Here is a 21836-nt window from a genome sequence, read left to right on the forward strand (position 1 = left end):
CCCTATTTTATGGAATTGATTTTAGCGACAAATATTTATGCTCCCTGACAAAATTTATTTGCTTGTGTCATTTATTGTAACTTTTCTTTGAGATGAAAACATTTCTACTAAATAAAACCCCTGTTTTTTTTTCAGTTGTAGTGTCGGTTTGGTTGATCTTTCATACTTCACAAAATATAGTGAAATAGAGTAAAACATTTGATAAGATAATAATGAAATACATGTACCATTAAAAGTTCCATTAAAATGATACAATGGTTTATAAAACAATAGTAATAATATAGAAAGATACAGATTGCAGACACAAAGAGAAAGGTGAAATATGAAGGGAAAACTATTTTAGAGCAGAGTATTTTAATTGTAGCTTCCCTTTGCATGACACATATAGTCCTATTACCCAATATCATTATCTAAATAGTAAAATTTGTAGAATTTAACAATGGACTGACAATGCTTATCAGGAATTTATTGTTTTTACTCCACAATGTGTGAACAATTCAGTGATTATTTGGTGTCGAATTGAAGAAGATTTTTCATTTGTACGATCAATGTTCATTTTACGATCGAAACATATCCAATTATTGCGATATCTCACTCCTAAGACTGGTTTCCTTTTTCTGTGACACACTGTATAACAAATACATACTGCATAACACTACCCCTATTGACACATATTCTATTTTTACAGGTCATATGGAAGAGATAGCTGTGTTAGCTTTACAGAACGATGCTCAGATCCTTGCATCGGCCTCAGGAGCCAACGGCTTGACGTCAAGTCAGATCTGTCTGTGGGACCTACAGGGCGCCCTCTGTCGGAAGACGCTGTCATATCATGAGCATGGCATTGTGGGATTGGCGTATTCACGTGACGACAGGTTTCTGGTATCCGTTGGTGAGTTCCTGTTAGGGATTCAGTCATGGTATCTTGAGTGACATTGCAGAACTTTGTCTCTTAATGTGTTACAGAAATATACAGGGATGTAGATGAGGCCACATTTTGCCGGCCTTGGCCTCAGGCCGATTTATGTGTACAAGGCATATGCAAGATTTTTTCTGCGGCCTCTTGACTCGGTAGTACCAGCCTCGATTACCTCCCTTTATATATTATATCATTACCCCAGTCATCAGATCCTGGCTTGCCCACACACAATAATATGCACTTTCTCCACTCCCTGGGGAGCATTGCAGGATGAGATTCCAAACCAAATTACTTGGTACACTGTATTGGTTTAATTGGCAGCTATGTTCAAACAGATGAATAATATACAGTGCTATATGTGGTTTGGGGTTCAAATCCCACTGCAGCATTCGCTTATTTTTTGTGGGGGCAAAGCGTTAATTTACATTTGCCACTCTCCATCCAGGGGGGTTTTCACAAAGATTTAAGTATGACTTAGAGTCGCACTTAAATGCTGACACGTAGATGATATGCAACGCACGATCTTATTGATCAAAAGGCGTTAGTGCGCATCCTCATGACACGATCTGACCAATGCAGTCATGCCTTTTATACCACACCCAACTAGGCATTTAAGTGCAACTCTAAGTCATACTTAAATCTTTGTGAAACACCCCCATGGTGTGATAAATGGGTACCCACTAGGGAGAAAGTCAATTCAAAGCTTGAGCACCCAATCTGGGTAGCCGTGCTAGGGCCAAAGTAATAGTATCTGGCACTTAAAAACTGTTCAGGGCTATTGTATAAAAATGCTGCATTTATTTATTTTTTTTATAATTACAATGAAATGTAGTATTTATTGTTATTGTTATTAAAACCATGACCCCGATTGCAGGTGACTACCGTGACTGCAGCATCGTAGTGTGGAGCACCCAGGACTACAGCATACTAGCAGCCTCAAAGACAGCCCTTCCAGTCCACTCCCTTCTCTGGGATCCATACACATCAAATGAGTTCACCTCGGTGGGTGAGAAGGGAACGATACTCTTCTGGCTGCTGGATGAGAGTCAGGGGCGTGTCAATCTTAACGTCCACGAGGCGCAGGTCCCGCAGGAGCTCATGGACCATAGGAACGTGGTATGGACAGTCTGGAAAAGTTGATTAATTCGGTTTTTAATATGCAGCTGTATCAAGACTGGTACACATCTTTATGGGGGCGCCGTGGTCTAGTGGTTAAGACTCTCGTCTTTCAATCTGAAGGACGTGGGTTCGATTCCAAGCCATGGCGTGTTTTCCTTCAGCAAGAAACTTACCCACATTGTGCTGCACTCAACCCAGGTGAGGTAAATGGTTACCGGCAGGAAGTAATTCATCAAAAAGGCTGTGCACACCGGAATCGGTGGACTAGCTTAGCCGGGGTGTAAAATAGGAGCGCCTTGAGCACCTAGCAAGGTGGATACGTGCGCTATACAAATCCTATATTATTTATTTTCGTAGCTAATCCTCATTTCTAAAGGTACTACAATACATGGTAGTCCCTTCGAAGAAGACCTACCACATTTTGTCTTATGGTCACTTACTATTCAAGTATACATTCTTTCCTAGCCATAATATGAAAAAAAAATCACCATTCGTTTCAGTGCATCCGCAATCCCCAAACCAACCACCTACTCTACTCCAATTGCTTCTTTCAATGCGTCTATGGCTGTCCCTTCCCAAACTTTAAAAAAAAAAACTTTTTGGTCTGATCAGTTAATGAGCAATTAATCTTCAGTAGAAAGCATCATCGCTCTTCTCACTTTATATGTATATCTATCTTAGATTCTTGATGATGTGGCCTTCACAAGTGCAGCGTATGGTGGAGATAATATCCTCTATGTGGGAAGCACTACAGGTGTCCTCTCAGCCTGGGACACCAAGCACAATTCATGCTTCATGCATTGGGACGCAGACACTGCTGAAATAGGTAAATATTTCACAAACAATTATCATTTTTGAGAGTAATATGTTGAGGGTCTTTTTTCAATTCTATCCCAGTTCAGATTGAATTTAAAGGTAAGTTCAAGTTCTGGAATTGATATCTAATTTTGATAGGGAATGGTTGAAAGCAATTCTAAGGTGTTTTATCATACACCAGAATACTTATTTAGAACAAGTTTTATTGAAATAAATCAGGCTTGCTTGAAAGTCATTTCATTACTGTAGTGATATGAATAACAGGTGCAGGCATAACTCTTGAAGTGAATTGTATTGTATGCCTGTATTGTATGCCTGCACCAGGCAAGGTGCTTATGAATAGAAACATTCTTGGTTTGGTTTATATGAGGCGTGTCCTGAACAGGACCATTGATACATGTATGTATTGAGAGAGTAGACAACATGTACCATGCTAAGTAACCTGGCAGTTGACTCTTCATGCTCTTGTACATGTAGTTGTATGTGAACTCGGTTCTTGTAAAGTCTGAAGACTATATTGGAGTTAAAAGCTGAATAAAGTGAATATCAAAATAACTTTCTGATCTGTATCGTTATTTTGTTCCCCGTCTATTTTATTACCACATGCTTTTCCTGGTATAGCTAACACAGGAAACAACATGTGGGACTACACTTTTAAACAGACGGGCATTTTTTCATTTATTTATTTATTTATTTACTTGAAATTGTTTGGCAGATATCATTTCTTGCGTAGGTTTTGTTCAATTCTGTGAACATTTTATTTTTGACACTCAAAACATTCATAACGTGTCAGGAAATAACTGAAATTTTTTTTATTTTCATCATTGCAGCATGAGGAAAGAGCAAAGTAGACATAAAAAACAAAACAATGTAATCAAACTTTTGATATACTTGGCTTTTCAATATTTCAGCACAGAGTTAGACCATAGTCTAAGTTAAACCTGACTTCAGAATATAAGCCTATATTTTCGTCTCAGTTCACCAAACCATGTGAGAAAGGAGGAAACAGAACTAACCATACTCACCCCTCTGTGTGTATGAAATGATGACACAAACCCTAACATTCTTGACCTTGTCTTGTAGGAGTGATCGTCACTAAGTTTGGAAGCGTTCGTCTGATCACCGGAGGGGCGTCTCGTTTGCTGCGTCTCTGGTCGGTTCACGGGATGGGAGAACTCAGATTGACAGCTGGCTACACAAACAGGTCGGTAGATATCAGAGGTTAACCCATCTCACAAAGAGTTGCGATTGATCCAATCAATCATAATTCTATGGAAATCCATTAGTTTCATTATTTTTTCTACAAGAAATTTGCAAAGTGTCCTTCGTAAACAAAGGCGAACACATAAAATTGTCAAGAAAACAATGATTTTATGTAATATACATCATATCTAGAAAATATTTTGAACAAACATGCATTTTAGATGTGGGTGTTGCTGGCTTTCCATAGTTGAGGTTGATCAGATCAATCGCAACTTTTTGTAAGACGGGGCCCTGATCAACCACAAATATGGAAAACCAGCACCGCCAAATTTCTAAAATGCCTGTTTGTTCAAAACATTTTCTAGATATGATGTATACTCGTAACATTCATCTTCGTCTTGAGAATTCAGTGTGCTTCCTCGTTGTTTACAAAGGACATTGTGCAGATTTCTGGTAGGAATAAGTATGACAATGATATGGCTTTCCATATAGTTGAGGTTGATTGGATCAATGACAACTCTGTGTAAAATGGGACCCTGATTTGCATGTTATAATAGTGATTTTGTTGTTTACATCGTGTTGCCAATTTAGAGAGTGCAATGATTACTAAAGCTGAACAGCCTTTGATAATAATAATAATAATAATAGGCATTTATTTGGCGCCATCTATCTAGAAATAATCTATTCTGATGCGCATTCTTTATTGATATTATTACCCAGGCTTGAGCTCGAGCTGCCTTTCAGCGCTCAGTGCATTCAAGGAATTAATCCTGCCGGGTACCCATTCACCTCACCTGGGATAAATTTCATGCTGAAGGAAATTATGCCATGGCTGGGATTCGAACCCACGACCCTTGGTTTCAAAGTCAGAAGACTAATCCACTGGGCCACAATGCTCCCCTTTATTCAGGACTTACACCATATACTGTAGTGGGAATGGTATTGATTTTTTCTCTGTGCATTTTTTTTTCCTTTTTAACCATATTCCATTTGTAATTGTATGCAATAAGGATAGTGAGAAATTGCATCTCCTCCCTAAAACCGCCCTTGACATTTTCTGCGACCATTCCGCTGTGTGATATTTGTTGACCGTGCCGCTAGCTGACTTTTTACTTTGAAGTCATGCGCATCTTTTGAGACCAAATTTATGATGCCCGGGTATGCGATTCGAAAATTACGCAACATTGCATAAGTGCATGTCAGACCCATAATTGCTCAAAAATGTGATTTTGTGTACAAAGTCAATGTGAATTGAATTTCTTCATTGTATTCTTAAAGATATGATTATTTCTACTTTCATCAGCTGAAATTAATTGAATTTAGCATAATTATGCTTCAAAAAGTTTCTGCTATAAATTTGGTGACAAAAACAAAGACAAACAACAGGTCGAAAAACAAAGAAATACATCCAAAATTTATAAAACAATAAAATACATAAGAACTTTGTTTTCAAACCAGGATTTTTTTATGATTTACACATAAAGTACTGTAGCATAATTAATTCATAGTAAAAAAATCTGATTTAGGGAAAATTAATAATACAGCCTTGGAGATTACATCCCACACTGTTACACGGTTAATACATCAGTGGTGTGGGCCAGGGTCTGGTAATGGAGGATGAGATGGAGCTATAACTTTGGCTCCTACTTAATTGTTTCCGTGAAACTTTGTTGTTATACATGTACCAAATAATAAATCTTTTATCCCCCCCCATATCCTTACAACAGTTTGATGGGTCGGGGTATGGTAATGGAGCGTTAGATGGTGCTATAATCTTATTTATTTATTTATTTATTTATTTATAAGTCTTTTTTTAGTAGGGTGGCTCCATCAGTAATTGGTATACTGTTGTCCTTGGAGGCCCTAGGAGGCCCTTAGCTCAGAGTTAATCATTTTAACGAAAATTAATTGATTTTTTAATACCTCTTGTTCATCCCTCAAACCTCCCCCCCCCCCCCTTATCACCATGTACCTCAGTGACAACGGTCAGCATGTTGTAATGGATGATGAGACTTTGGCTCAGAGTTAATAGTTTTCATGAAAATTACAGTTGTTGATCTAATTCACCACGTTCCTCTCGGTGGCATCAGTCAAAAAACTTTTATTGGAGGATGAGATGGCACTAGATGGCGCTATAACCTCTTCTCAGATTTTTTTTTTTAATTACTTGTTTTCACAATAACACTCCCTCCACTCCCCCAATCCTCTCCTAACTTCAGTGGCGTCGGTCAGGGTCTTGTGATGGAGGATGAGATGGCACTAGATGGCGCTATAACCTCGGCTCGGTTTGATCACACCATGGACGTAGGTGTGGTATCGACCTCTGAAGGTACCCTGTGGTACATCAATTGGATTGAGAGGACTTCTATCAGATTGGTCTCGTCGCACACTGCTAAGGTAAGATAGTATACAAATAAACACATTGAGGGTATTTGTAAGAATTACATACATAAGGTATCTAATGGCATAGAAATAAATACCATTAAGAACTGCTTCAAATGCCATAGGAACAATTTTAAACCATTTCTTAAGGTCTTCTCAAGAAGGCCGTACAAAAACAGCATTCACAGACCGTTCGTAAGTTTGCAGCTTGGTCAATGGTCTTGTTCAAGTTTGTTTTAATGTCATACAAAACCCTCTCCTAATAAGGCGCCATCTTAAGAGCTACACAAGATTTTGTAGGATTTCGAGAGACAACTATAGAAGCATTAAATTCTCACGGTGATAGTAAAAAAACCTTATGATGTTCATAGAGGGCTCTTACGTCCATAGAGGGCTCTTACGTCCTTACGAACAGAAATTTGTATGTCGCTCTTACAAATTACTCTTGGCATTTGTAAGGCGTAGGTACACACTTTATGTAACTGTTGAGTAAAATCTTCTAACAAATGACTTCTTCTTCTTACGATTGCCATGAGTTGCACGTACGACCATCTTGCAAAAAAAGAAATCATAAAATGGCTGTAAGTCTGATGAAAGAATAACTCAAGGGATTCTTACGAAAAACGCAAAAATTTTAAGGCCATTGTATAACCAAACATTATTTCGTTTCTCAAGAAGGTCTTGAGTTGTTCTTAGTAAGGCCGTAAGAATCTATGCCCCGTATACAAATCTCTACGTATTCCAGAATTCGTTTGTACCTTTGTGACCATAGCTTAACATGCCCAAGGCAACCCAGGGTGTTTGGACTGTTTCAATGGTAACAATCGTGTGTAATTATTCTAATGCCCAAGCAAAATGATGTGTATTATATGTTTTATAAGATAAAGAAGTCAATAGAACTATTCGCCCAGCAGCTTAGATAACTGGTCACTTCAATCATTTTATTAGGATCTCTGTCACCATTTAATAATGCTCACTCTTCAGGAACACTTGCCAATTTAAGGATCATTGTATGCTCAATCAAAACTTCAAATGAATGGAAGAATTATTGCGAGTCATAGATCTGACTTTTTCATATTTATTTTTCTTGTATATTCTACTTGACATATATTTGTATAGGCCATGTCACATTCCGTGCAAGCCTTGCATGTGACTTGTGGTTGACTATTTTTGCTACCCATAGGTAGGCCGCATCGTCAGTATCCCGCTGCAACTCACGCAGAAGCGCACGCAAGTCTGATTTACACGTAGAAAAGTTTTGAACATGCTCAAAACATTTTTGCATGTGAGTTGCAGGCAATCACCCGCTACTCACCCGCAAGGCTTGCACGGAACGATGTGACAGGGCCTTAAGGAAAAATTGTATATATTGCTGTGGAGATAAATTATCATATTTTATTTCATTTATTTGTATCTTCTTTTGTCAGGTGACCGATATTGCCTTTAGTGAGAATGATCTGTTTGCAACCTGTTGCCATGACGGCAGTCTAAACATCTACTCTCTGGCAGATATGGAACGCAGTATACAGTTTCAGGTCCTAGACCAGGTTAGTCGATCACCCAAATATTTGGTTGATTTTACAAGAAGACTCTGATTCCTTGAAAAATGCATTAAAACTGCTGACTCTTATTAATGACCATCAAAGATGATAATAATTATATTAGATTTTTTTTCATAGGATACCAGGAATGTTCAACTCATTGGGATCAATATTGCACTCCTCTATGATCTGTGCAGCATTCCTTGACTCGTGAAATATTCTTGTATCCCATTCTGAGCAATCCGGTATGAAACACTTCTCATATGCAATGAACTTGGCATTTCACAAAAATTCATTGCCTGCAAGAAGGTCCTTGCTGCCATCTGCTCCATTGTCTCCATTTTCAAGTCAATATGAAAGGTTATAATGATCTCTTATTAAAATGGCTTGACCAGATCATGAAGAGAAGTAAGAATGGACAAATGGGGGTCAGACGCAATAAGGTTGATTGGCATATTGAATTGCCTACCACCTGTAACCGCTCAGTTGGAGAACATTAGACTGATGGCTCAAGATATAAGATCAAATTTTTCATGAGGGCAAGGAAAAACCCCAAAATAACCACTATAGATGCATTTCATTGGCCCGCATGCTGGTTTCAGTGCCATGTATCAGAGTAAAAAAAAATTTAAATCCAAAATGCTAATTCCCAGTTTCGTCTTATTTCCCACCAGAGTTGTAATTGCATAGCATTCAGCCCTCGGCGGTTTGATCTCCCCAGCCAGACCCCGTCCTCCTCCGCCTCCACGGTAGTAGCTGGTTACCGTGACGGCACTGTCCGTCTCTTTGACCTGGTCAGCTGTGAGATGACCATTAAGATGCAGCCCCATGCCCACTCGGTCACTGCTATAGCATTTTCTGTGGATGGTAAGAAGAAGAGTGGAGGATTTCAGGTTTGATGTTGGTGTTAGTGTCAACAAAAACAAAGTGTAAAGTGTATATGGTATTTTGGATGAATCTCACTAGGTGTTAAGCTATGGACAAAATGTTTTTGATCATTTTTGTAAACTCAGGTGAGGGGTTGGTGCTAGGACAGACAATTTAATTGTGCTTGTTGGTATCAGCAAAACACCAAAGTTAAATTGCAGCTGATTCTTGTTCGGATGAATTTCAGTTTATCTATCATTGATGCGATTTTATTATTTTTTTTAAACTCAGATTTTGGAACAAAGGAAGGTAATCTGAGCGGTGCTCAAAGCATTAGGTGTTGAGCTTTCATTACTATAATATCATTTCAGTAAACTTAGATGAGGGGTTGATGTTAGGCAATCAAAATTGTGTTCCCTGCACCAGCATGTTTGCATCAGCAAAGCACCAAACTTAAAATGCAGCTGGTTCTTGTTCGGTTAAATTTCACAGTTTAGCTATCATTGATGCGAAGTTATTTTTTTTTAAACTCAGATTTTGGATTAAGGAAGGTAATATGAGTGGTGATCAAAGCACCCACACCTACATGTATAATGAAAAGGGTCACTGGTCTGAATTCCACTATTAATCATTCTGTTATAAATATGATTTTTATCATTTTCCTTACTCGTCAACATCAAAAATGCATGTTTTGTTCAAATCATTTTCTAGATATGCTGAATTTTCTTACATTCAATGTTTTCTTGAAAATTTAGTGTGCTTCTCTTTGTTTACAAATGACATTGAGCAAAATTTCTGTAGAAAAAGTTATGACATTGATGGATTTCCATACAGTTAAGGTTGATCGGATCAATCGTAACTCTTTGTAAGAGGGGGCCCAGATTGGATTTAGGGAATATAATCTGAATTGTTTTCTTAGCACTTAAAATGAATCTAGCCATTGGACGAATTTCACCAGGAGTTGAGCTAGCATTAATGTTATTTGGGTCGTTTTCCTAAACTCGGTTTAGGGGTTGGTGCTAGGACAGGCAACAAAATTGTGCTCCAAGCACCAGCATGTTGGTGTCAGCAAAACACCAAACTTTAAATGTAGCTGGTCCTTGCGATGAATAGCACTGGATGTTGGACATGCAATCTGAATTGTCCTTTTAGCGCCAACACTTGAAATTACGTTTTCTGGGAACAACCCTGCCCGTTTCCATAACAGAAACGGTGATGTTCTAATTCTAAGGTATATGTCGTTGTGTACAGGTCATGTGATTCTATCAGGTTCTCACAATGGATTGATAGTGATTAGCAATCCGACGACTGGAATGACCATGAGAGTCATACAGGATCACAAAGGAGCACCCATTACTGATATACAAGTTCATCAAGAACTGGTGAGAATACAGTCAAAATTACATAATAATAATAATAATAATGATAATACTGCTGATGGTGTTGATATTATGCAACATTGATATAGTACGTAATACAATGTTTCTATAAATTGCTGCATACTGCAATCATCACAACTTTAGTTACAGCCACCCTGATTAATTCTTGTACTTGTAGTTCATTCTTTTTTAATCTGAACTAAGATATAGATAACGCACTGTGCTGACTGACCCATTATTCCTGAAGCCATTTACTCAGCGGAACGTGAATTTGTGCCTACGCCGTCCCTTGACGAGATTTGCCCAGTAGAGTCACCTCGCTGACCATTGGGCCCGTGAGATTACATGTTCTGTGACATCAATGATAGAATAGTGCACTATTCCATCATTGACTTCACGGAATAGTAAATTTTCTTAATTGGCATTTCATTTTCAACAACATCGCAAAATAGAGAGAAATATGTTTGGTCACATGATGCTTTTTAATACAATCAGCGTACAGGATTTAATATATAGTATATAATATAATATATTCTCTTATTGGCAGGATACAAGCGATCCAAGTTACCATGCCCTTCACAAGTGGCTGGCCGTCAGCGGTGACCGGAGGGTCAGCGTATGGAGGGCCAGTTGGGCCAAGGATTTCTGTGAGATGGTGGACTGGCTGACCTACCCCGCTCCAGCCTTCACACCTGATGGTGCTCCCATAGAAAAGAGTGATCCGGTAATAATAGACACAATATTTCATCTCTAATGGAATAATTTTGCCTAAAAAAAATTTGAGAGCATTTTTGGTCATACGAGGAAAGCTCCCAACAAAGTACATTTTTTTGTAAAATTCTGCTACACAAAAAACTTTTTGTGTCGCAGTCTTTAGAAAAAAATGTGGAGAAAATTTTAATGTGAAACAATTTAATTATTCCCTGTGTAGCAGGGACAGAGACCTTTGATGCCAGTGAGGATAATAATAATTATACTAATAAGCAACAGTTATATATTACGTAATACAAGCACTGAGTAATTCTACCTCGGCTTTAGCAAAGCTGCCAGTAAGCCGCTTTTTATTATTTGGAGGAATACATTCCTACCTGGTACCTATTTGCCTTTGTAAATGGGTACCATTGGAAGCAAGTAACAAACCTCTTATCTATTTCCTGTCTCCTTATGATATTAAAGGGGATATGTGAGTTGGGTTGATATCTGGTGAAAATCAACTGTACAAAGGACAAATTTTATAATTTCAATACCGATCGACGTAGCAAAACCCCTCGGCAGATGGGGATTTTAAAAAAAGGCAAAAAAAATTTGCATATCCTACGATTGTGACCATGCAATGAATTTCACAATGGCAAGGAGAGCTTATGTGACAAGACCTTCTTTTATGTAATGTATGTTATGTAAGGAAGTATAATTCTTATTCTTCTCATCATTTGTCTATTCGCTTGTTTGTTATCTATTAGAACCGTTATGACTTGCTGCCACCCAGCCTGGCGAGATTCTCTGCTTCAGACCCTAATGTTATCGTGTATGTTGGATACGGAATGCAGAAGCAAGTCCTCTTCTACAACCTGGCACAGAAGAAGGTAGATTATGAATATAAAGAGGGGATTTTTTTTTAAGGGAAGAAATGTATTCTTTCTCCTAGTTTGCAACTTCATTCTCAATACTATTTTCATTTCATCTCCAACTTGATCTTGATATTAGACATGTGTGTTAGCTTACTTTAATTCTTTATTCTTTTGTACTATGAATGGTTACTTGCCCTTCACCCTTTTTGCTTTTGTTAAAAAATCTTTTCCTTGTAATTGACAGTCCTTGTGTTTCTAGAGTCAAAATGTTCCAATCACCAAAACTTCAAATATAAACTATATAAATAGTTATGGCAATATAAATTACATTCTCAATAAATTCTGCTTGTGTTGACTGATCTGTATCATTATTTCTCTTATTATACTCAGATATAATGTTTATTTTTGTACAAGGCCTACTAGCTTGTTGTATGCAAGCAAATGAAAGGCTGAATGCCAAACATCCGTACCGTGGCACACGTACCATCCAAAATGTACCATTGCACGGTCTTGACGTCGTAATGCTATTCAATTCATTGCTTAGTAAATAAATGCAGGTCCAATAAGCCAGTTCGTAGTTCCACTCTGCGCATGATCAGAGGAAGGTCATTGGTACTAAAGTGACATGGTGGTTTAAAATTTAATGAGATAAGCACCAACTTTGATGTCTTGATTATTCATATATTCTTTTGAATTGTGTTTTGCATTTCCATCCACAAAAAACAATGCGTCCACGAATGACTGGTACATTGTACATCATGCTCTAATATGCATTCAAAGTAGAAATGCAACAAATACCTTCATAGAGTGTTCATTGATGTGCTATTCTAGTCACCTGGTCCATTCAATTTCTTCATTCTGCTATGTAAGGCATGTATATGTAATATCTTGCTTTGAAATCTGCCTATCATAATGAAAGAAATGAAAGGTCATTTGACCAAAATTGTCCACGAAGTAACTACGAACTGGCTTAATGTGCATTGCTGCTGCAGATCAGATGCGCGTTTGAGGAATTTTACTTTTTGCTTTCAATAAAAAAGTGATTATTGTTTGCTAACTTCCGAGGCATTGTACAACACAAATAGTGGATATTCCTATTCGTGCAATGTTGCGGCATTTTGCATGAGGTGAATGAAAAATGCTCTAGAACGGACGGTATCGTACCATCAAACTCATGCCAATTCGCTATTTGTATATTGTCTTTTGAAATCGCTGATAGGTGTTGCGGTCAGCAGCATTGACCCACTGGAGTACATCGTTTGACCTGAATCCAAGAGGTCATCTCATTGCCATAGCTACACAAGGTAACAAACAATACTATCATTAATAATAATAATAATAAATTGTATTTATATAGCGCTTATTACAAATTTCAAATAACGTAAATTAGGTAAACCAGTCTACTGAAGTTGGAAATATTTAAAAAATGATAATCATAAGAGCAATGATGTTTATTAACCCAACAGCTGGAATACTTACCTCTTAAGTTAACATTATGAATTACCATTAATATATTCAAATAATAAAGCAGTACAATTGTGGTACATACACAAGCAAAAAAATAAAGGAATTTATGTTTGTTATTGACAACATTAAACTTAAAACTTAAAGGAAAGAATTGTAAAGGTACGTTTTGAGGGAAGCTTTGAGTGATTCGATTGACGGGGCATCCCTCCAGTCTATGGGAAGGTCATTCCAAAAGGTTTGGAGCAACAACACTAAACACTCAGTTTTGAGTTGTGTTTAGTCCAAGTTTGCATTGCCCAACAATCCCCTTGGGTCTTTTCATATCAGTCCTTCTATCACCTCTTGGCCACGGCCTTGGGGTGAGAGAAGGTCTGGTATGAAAAACACCTCGGTAATGATTATTTCTGCCGCCATCCTCATGAGCAGTCAATGTGTATATACTCTGCAAGGGAAACCAAAATTGTAGTTTTTATAGACAGGTGGTATCTCTAAATAAGTGGGTTGCTAAAGTCGGTTTGATTGTACAAGATAGAGCAGCAAGCAATGGGCATAAAACAGAGAAAAATCATGACATTTAAATGGCTTTTCATTCAGATTTTTTCTCCCTACGTTTAGAACATGATATCATGTTGAACTTACCAGTTATCCCTTCCTTTCTTTCTTCGTACTCGCAGAACGTCTAGTGAAAGCAATGGACTACCACGAGTGTAGTTTCCAGGACTTTGTGGCCCACGGTGATGCCGTGGACCTAGTGAGATTCTCAATGGATGGGGAACAACTGTTCTCTGTCTCTGGTACTGAGATACTTCTCTGGGATGTAGCAGTTTGAGGGTCAGTGAAAGCCATCAAGATTCTTGTAGCCCTCAGTGATAGCACAGGTCTGGAACAGTTCTCCAGGGACTGGAAACAATTATTCTCTGTCTTTGGTGCCGACATGCCTCTCTGGGATGTAGCTGCTTAAGGGTCAGGGAAAACCCTTATGACTCTTGTAGCCATCAGTGATATCATGGGTCTGGAACAGTTCTCCAGGGACTGGAAACAATTATTCTCTGTCTTTGGTGCCGACATACTTCTCTGGGATGTAGCTGCTTGAGGGTCAGTGAAGACCCTTATGACTCTTGTAACCTACAATCATACCATGGGTCTGGTCGAGTTTTCCAGGGATAGGAAACAACGATTCTCTGTCTCTGGTAAGAAGATACTCCTTTTGGATGTAGCTGTTGAGGATCAATGAAAACCCTCAAGACTCTTGTAGCCATCAGTGATACCATGGATGTGGTACAGTTCTCCAGGAATGGGGAAGAACTATTCTCTGTCTCTGGTAAGAAGATACTCCTTTTGGATGTAGCTGTTGAGGATCAATGAAAACCCTCAAGACTCTTGTAGCCATCAGTGATACCATGGATGTGGTACAGTTCTCCAGGAATGGGGAAGAACTATACTCTGTCTCTGGTAAGAAGATACTCCTTTTGGATGTAGCTGTTGAGGATCAATGAAAACCCTCAAGACTCTTGTAGCCATCAGTGATATAATGGATGTGGTACAGTTCTCCAGGAAAGGGGAAGAACTATTCTCTGCCTCTGGTAAGAAGATACTCCTTTTGGATGTAGCTGTTGAGGACCAGTGAAAACCCTCAAGACTCTTGTAGCCATCAGTGATACCATGGATGTGGTACAGTTCTCCAGGAATGGGGAAGAACTATACTCTGCCTCTGGTAAGAAGATACTCCTTTTGGATGTAGCTGTTGAGGACCAGTGAAAACCCTCAAGACTCGTGTAGCCATCAGTGATACCATGGATGTCGTAAAGTTTTCCAGGGATAGAGAATAACTATCCTCTGTCTCTGGTAAGAAGATACTCCTTTTGGACGTAGCTGTTGAGGATCAGTGAAAACCTAGATTCTTTTAACCATCAGTGATACCATGGATGTGGTACAGTTCTCCAGGAATGGAGAATAACTATCCTCTGTCTCTGGTAAGAAGATACTCCTCTTGGACTTAGCTGTTTAGGATCAGTGAAAACCCTCTAGATTCTTTTAGCCATCAGTGATACCATGGATGTTGTACAGTTCTCCAGGAATGGAGAATAACTATCCTCTGTCTCTGGTGAGAAGATACTCCTCTTGGACGTAGCTGTTGAGGACCAGTGAAAACCCTCTAGATTCTTTTAGCCATTAGTGACACCATGGATGTGGTCGAGTTCTCCAGGAAATGGGGAATAACTATCGCCTGTCTCTGGTAAGAAGATACTCCTCTTGGATGTAGCTGTTGAGGACCAGTGAAAACCTCAAGACTCTTGTAGCCATTAGTGATACCATGGATGTGGTACAGTTCACCAGGAAATTGGGAATAACTATCCTCTGTCTCTGGTAAGAAGATACTCTTGGACGTAGCTGTTGAGGACCAGTGAGAACCCTCAAGATTCTTGGAGCCGTCAGTGATACCATGGATGTGGTACAGTTCTCCAGGAATGGGGATGAACTATTCTCTGCCTCTGGTACCAGGATATTCCTCTTGGATGTAGCTGTTTGAAAGATGGTGAAAGCCCTCAAGATGCCTTGGACCTGGTCTCATCATTTTTCATATTTTATTCAAATGTTTCAGAATTGAAACGAAAAAAGAAAATGAGTGGATGTGAGATTTTCAAAGATTAACATTAATTGCAAACATATATAATTAAGAAAATCCATCCATAAGCAAAACACTGTTTGTTTCTCACCATTTATCTCACAAGTGATTTATAGCTACTTGGTCAAACACATTTTTATGGGTGTACCCATTTGATTAATATTTTATATTGGTTTCAGTCATCACCTGTTTTTAGACCATTTTAGATTGGCTTTTATTCTGTCTAGTAATCAAATGGACCAATTGCCTCTTTGACGGGCGATTTTTTTTTCCCATTCCATCAAATATGCCTTTGATCCATTATCTATTCATCTTATCAGATAAACTGAGATGTTGGACTGGCTGGGCTCTGTCTTACAACAAGTTAAAGTAGATTCAAATGAATCTCAAATTGAAATCAATCTCATATTGTGAGTGATTGGAATTTATGTAGTTAAGAGATAGTCATTTGAAATTGATTTGAATTTAAACTCAATGTAATATGGGGGGCCTATGATATGATGATAAATGTTCGGATATTGGATGAAATGATTACTTGGATAAGTGATGTTTACACCAGAAGTTCATCAGTCAAATTGGTTTTAGACAAAATGGGGTTAGACTGTGTGGGATGACAAAATCATGAAGCTGAATGGGCATTGGATAAAATGGGATAAGACCAAGTTGCAATGAAAGATGTGCAGATATTAATTTATGTGCCTGGTGATACTGTAAACTTTGATGATTTTGTGTCCATAATTTGCACATATCTCTTCGGAGACTATTATGTAAGTCAGTAAAAGGGAGAGTGACCAGTCGGAAGTGATAATGGCCTGACAAATGGAAGTCCAGTGTTGATCCATCTTACTTGACCTCCTTGCCATGCATAGCAATCGTCAAGTTGTAATCTGTATCTCTAATATCGCCTACATTGTTGCACTGGTTTGGTAATTAATTGTTTTGTGCATTAGTGTCCAGGTGGGTGTTTCATAAAACTGTTTGTAAAGTTACGAACGACTTTACGCACGACTGGAACCTGTTCTTAGGTCATAAATCAATTATATAGGGATAATTATCACATAGCACAAGAAAGGATCACCAGTCGTGCGTAAAGTCATTCGTAACTTTATTAACAGCTTTATGAAACACCCACCGGGCCCCGCTTCTTGACATCATCGTAAGTCTCACTTACATCATTTGAGATCGTGAGCTACATGTACTTGTCATTGGTTTCTTGAAATGGGTTTAGGATATTAGGGACAACTCCATAGTTGGTGGATATTTTTTTGTTTGGTGACTTTCTTGTTGTTTTTCTGTTCCTTGATACAGGTCCCAGTACTATCCAAGAATACTATTTTGAGAAGGCAATATTTAGCCAACTGTGTTCATACTGTATAAGTTAGCATGCTTATCGTTGTGTGAACTCTACATTAAGTCTATCAAACTTTGTATTTTCTGGCAGTGATACCTACCTATTCCACTCATTTATGAGAGGTCTTTTTGTTGTGGAAAGTATGTAAACATGCATTCAATTATGGCATGATTTTTTGTGTATTTGTCCGCATTTATGATATGCTCTCTAACCAATGTGGTGGACTGAATTCATATCTTATACAAAGAAATCTGGGTTTATACAAAAGCTGTCTACCCCCCCCCCCCCCTGGCATATTCACGTTCTAGGTTTGTAGAATGGCAGAAAGATAAAAAGTATAATTTGTCGATTTCATAAATTGTATTTATAATGTAAAGTGCATTTGTATTTATATATATTGTATCATTATGTAAATAATGTACATTTGTGTATAGGAGAATTGCTGTTTTCATGATTCATAATATATTTTTTATCTTGCTTGTGAAATATGATTCCATGGGAATTCTGTATGGTCATCGTTTAAGTTGAGCACTGATTGGAAAGAAAGATGAAGGTTGTTGTGAAGGTTTTATAGAATTGACTCTGATCACACCCAAGTGCAGATGGGTTAAGGTTAGGGTTAACTGCCGAACTCCCCTCCCCCCCCCCCTACCTTGGGCCAAAAGTTATCAACTTGCTTGTGATGAGCAGTGTCCCCCCCCCCCCCATAGCACCATTAACAATATTTTTTGCAAAAAAATGTAAATTAATTTTTCTCTGTGCCCCCCCCCCCCCTTCCTAAGTTTGAAACCCTTGATGAGATGATAAGCCATTGGCACAGCTGAATATATCAAGATTAACCAGGCTCCAAACCAAAAACTTATGACATTGGCCTTATTTTCCCATTACTGTGGCCTCTATAGAAACTCATGTGCATTGTCTGAAAAAAAAATAAGACAGGAATGTAGTACAAAATAATCATCAGCATTATTATCACCATCCATTGTGTTTCAAGTATGTTCCAGAATAAAAATCTTAAACCTCTTTTAGCAACTTATATTTTATAGGGGGTTTGTCCAGTCCCGATGTAACCCAGCGAATATTATATCATGGTATTGTGAAGATAATGAACTGAGCCATCAAGGCACTTCAAGTTCAAGGAGAATCATTTTGAAGCCCGCCCTCTATCGTTTCGATTGTGAGATTCAAGCTGTAACAATAAAACCTTCGCCATCCACGATCGTTGAATCGAAGCACGTCTCAAATGAACCGCTATCACGTCATGCGGAAAATCTCGCCTGCAGATTGCCTGTATTACTATCATTACCTTGATTGCAAACCAGCGCGGCGGCTTGTTCCCGACTCCCCTTACTTTCCATGCATTCTCTTTACCAGACCATGGCGGCGGCATGCTCTCTTTTGCTTTTTATGAGAGGGCTCGGCTCAATTATCCCCTTTTCTATCTTATTTTTTTCATTCATTTATAGGCGGAAGTTATTGCCAGCGAACGCTAACCGAGATGAGCGCGTAAACAGCCCGCGAGTCGGGCAGGTAATTTACGCCGAGTGTTTTGGCTCTGGAGAACGTAATGCATTTTGCACGTAATATTTAAGTGGGTGAGCGACCGACTGCTCTATTAACTATTAGGCCCAGTCGCGACACCACCAGTAAAAACGCCCGGTGATGGGGGAAATAAGAAGAATAGAAAAAAGGCCTAATATGTGTAGTTAGTAACATAATACGGAATGCTTTCGAATGCAAGCGTATACCCATAAATGGGTTGGTTTTTTTTTTATATCCCGGACGCGGTCTCAACTTAACACGGTATCTTTTTACCGGAATGCGATAGTTTGGCGGGCCGTGAGCGTAAGAAAAGACCCGATAATAATTATGTTTCTGTTATTATTGTCCCGGTAAAGAGACTCTCGAAGTAATGGTGTTGAGATAGAACAAGAGAAGAAAAATGGGAGAAAGGAGAGGGGGAGCGAAAGAGACAAGAAAAAATAGAACATAATAATACAGAGAATAGCCCTATAGCCTAATATTTTTTATATATATACATATACCGACAGAGTGTTGGTGCTGGTCGGGAGTGCAATGGGAGACAGGTTTGGAAAAGAGAGATAAAACATGCCCCTCCCCCTTAAAAAAATATAATAACTTCCCGGCTATTATAAGGCCTAATGCAAAAAATAATATATATTGCTTACCTAAACCAATTATATTCGTATTAAACTGGGAGTGTAGAAGTATAGTGTATTTATCTCAAAATGAGCTCTGAAACTATATACTAATATGATAATAGCCCTATTTCTACCAAAGTTTTTGGCATGTTTTAGCCCGCGTGCATAGCCTATATTATGCAAGTACTCAAAACGCCAGGGCTAGATATATAGAAACACTTGTTTAGATTCGAAAATACAGATGAATTCCATGTCGGGTACTAGTATATGCAAAGGTACATTGGAAGTATATGCAGTCTCTCAATAAAAAAAATGAAGTATTAATATTCATTTACCATCGCTAAAACCAGTGAAAAAAGGAGGATACCTGTTTTCGAGATGGACTCTGGCAGTCAGCGGCGTAGCAGGGGTCGGTGGCCAGGGGGGGCAAGAGCCAAAAATTTCCCGGTCATATCATGGTATGAACAGGCGTAATGGTGTAATGAGGCGACTATTTTGAGAAGGCCAGAATATATCTTTTAAAAAAGTTGCGAGCGAGCGAAGCGAGCGAGCAAAATTTTTCACCTTTTTAATACAAAAATCAAATTTTGTGATAGATTTTGACATGATATCCAGAGAATAATATATTTCATTTTTCTCTTTTTAGATTCCATTTTTGTCACGGTGGTCTGTACGCCACTGTGAACAGGATTCTTTGCGGCAGTAGCGTGAAGAGTAAAAACAAAACAAAAAAACAACGAGGGGAGCAGTATAGCACATGTGCTAAAAAGCTGCTTTATATATAAGTCCCGAGCGAGCGAAGCGAGCGAGAAAAAAATCGACTTTTCATGAGAATCTCACTTTGAGCTATTGTTTGACATTATTTTCAGTAATTAAAATCTTATCCTTCAATTTTCCTTTGCTTTTCTTTCCTACTTTTTTTTGTTGTTCTTGTCTGTAGAACTTTTTGGGGCCATGGCCCAACCCTTCCATACGCGTTTGGGGTCCGGGGCGGAGCCCCCGGAACTTCGTGATATCAAAGCCATTTAAACCTCGCAGATTTCCGCAATTTTAATCAAATCGCGGGCATATACAGAATATCATAGCTTTTACACAACACATTTATTAAACCCAGTTGCATAATGAACCAAACATTTTGAGGGGGCAAAACATAGCAATGTGGGAAAATTTTGTAAAAAGTCGCCAGCGTGCAAAGCGAGCTGGAAAAAAATTGCCTACTGAAATTAAATTCTAATTATGTGATTTTTCCATTATATTCAGCAAATAACACATTTCATTATACGTTGTCTCCTATAAATTTTTTTATTTCCTCTTGGGTGTGGAACCACACCCCCCCCCCCCCACCTCCTCCTGTATGCCAGTGATTGAACGTGATTGAACGGGGGCGTTATAGAGCCATTTGAAGGTTATAGATGAAGAGCCCCCTACTGCGCGGGGTCTGGGGCAAAGCCCCGGTAGCTTATTTGCATAAAATTTAGCAAGATTATAGCACAATGTTGTATGCAGTCCATCTTTCTTCTCGCTCTTTAATTTCAATCATCGGCAGCCCGGTCGTGTTATTGTTTTTTTTTTCTTGTCCCTTTTCTTTGTTTTCCAATTTAGCTTTTGAATAATTACATTCTACCTTCGTTTCCCGCTATTGTTTGCCATTTTGCCATCTTTAAATTTATTTCCCACCGTGCTATTGCATTACATAGGCCTATTTCTCAATGATTTGTTCTCTCTCAAATGTTCTTCTTTCGTATATTTTCCCGCTTTCCTTCCTTTCCCATTAAAACAATTTTTTTTTCGTTTTCTTTTCACTTTTCTCTTTCCCTTTCCTCCTTTCCTTTTTCCCTTTCCTTCCCCTTTCCCTTTCTTTCTCCCTCCTTTTTTTCCTTTTCCCGTTTTTCTTTTATTTTCCCGGTGAAATCCGCCAGGGGGGGGCAACTTGCCCCCCCCCCCGCCTGTTACGCCACTGCTGGCAGTCATCACATTTTATAACTCTTTCATTTCACATTTATTTTCATATTTCTCGTTTGACATTTGATAAAAATACAAGAAAGCAACAATAATACATTACATAAAGTTACAGACAAACGAAAAAGTGTAGGCCTACAAGTAACATGATAAATCAGTCAAGTAATAAAGTTATAAATTGTTTAACACCATGCAAGCATGCCAAAGATGAGTTGTTTTTTTTATTTAAAAAATATATAAATATTGCTGAAAATACTCTGCGCAACTTTTTCTGCCTTCGAATTAAAACTCATTTTACTCATCTATGACAATTTCTGAACTATTAACATTAAAATGTAAAGGAAAATGGTATTTTATGATTATGATCGTAGTAACAATCAGATTCCAACGTTATGTTATCTCATTATATTCTTTGCCGTGTTTAATTTCGTCTGAGAAGACCCACACCAGCAATTACGGGAGATATTTTCACAAACA

General features: G+C 38.4%; 1 protein-coding gene across 2 annotated transcripts in view; it reads left to right on the plus strand.

Annotated features, from left to right (window-relative positions):
- LOC129269641 (WD repeat-containing protein 90-like) overlaps positions 1-17724 on the plus strand; it is a 57346-nt gene extending 39622 nt beyond the window's left edge. For both annotated transcript variants that reach the window (XM_064105163.1, XM_064105162.1), the window contains exons 28-39: positions 689-892; positions 1794-2035; positions 2720-2864; positions 3938-4058; positions 6277-6454; positions 7867-7986; positions 8655-8847; positions 10099-10229; positions 10774-10950; positions 11687-11809; positions 13014-13098; positions 13936-17724. In XM_064105163.1, the coding sequence (XP_063961233.1) occupies positions 689-892; positions 1794-2035; positions 2720-2864; positions 3938-4058; positions 6277-6454; positions 7867-7986; positions 8655-8847; positions 10099-10229; positions 10774-10950; positions 11687-11809; positions 13014-13098; positions 13936-14090 (1874 nt within the window). In that variant the 3' untranslated portion in view covers positions 14091-17724. The remainder of the gene's footprint in view (positions 1-688; positions 893-1793; positions 2036-2719; positions 2865-3937; positions 4059-6276; positions 6455-7866; positions 7987-8654; positions 8848-10098; positions 10230-10773; positions 10951-11686; positions 11810-13013; positions 13099-13935) is intronic.
- The last annotated feature ends 4112 nt before the right edge of the window (positions 17725-21836 follow it).

The sequence above is a fragment of the Lytechinus pictus genome, chromosome 10, assembly GCF_037042905.1.
Source record: "Lytechinus pictus isolate F3 Inbred chromosome 10, Lp3.0, whole genome shotgun sequence".
NCBI classification, from domain to species: Eukaryota; Metazoa; Echinodermata; class Echinoidea; order Temnopleuroida; family Toxopneustidae; genus Lytechinus; species Lytechinus pictus.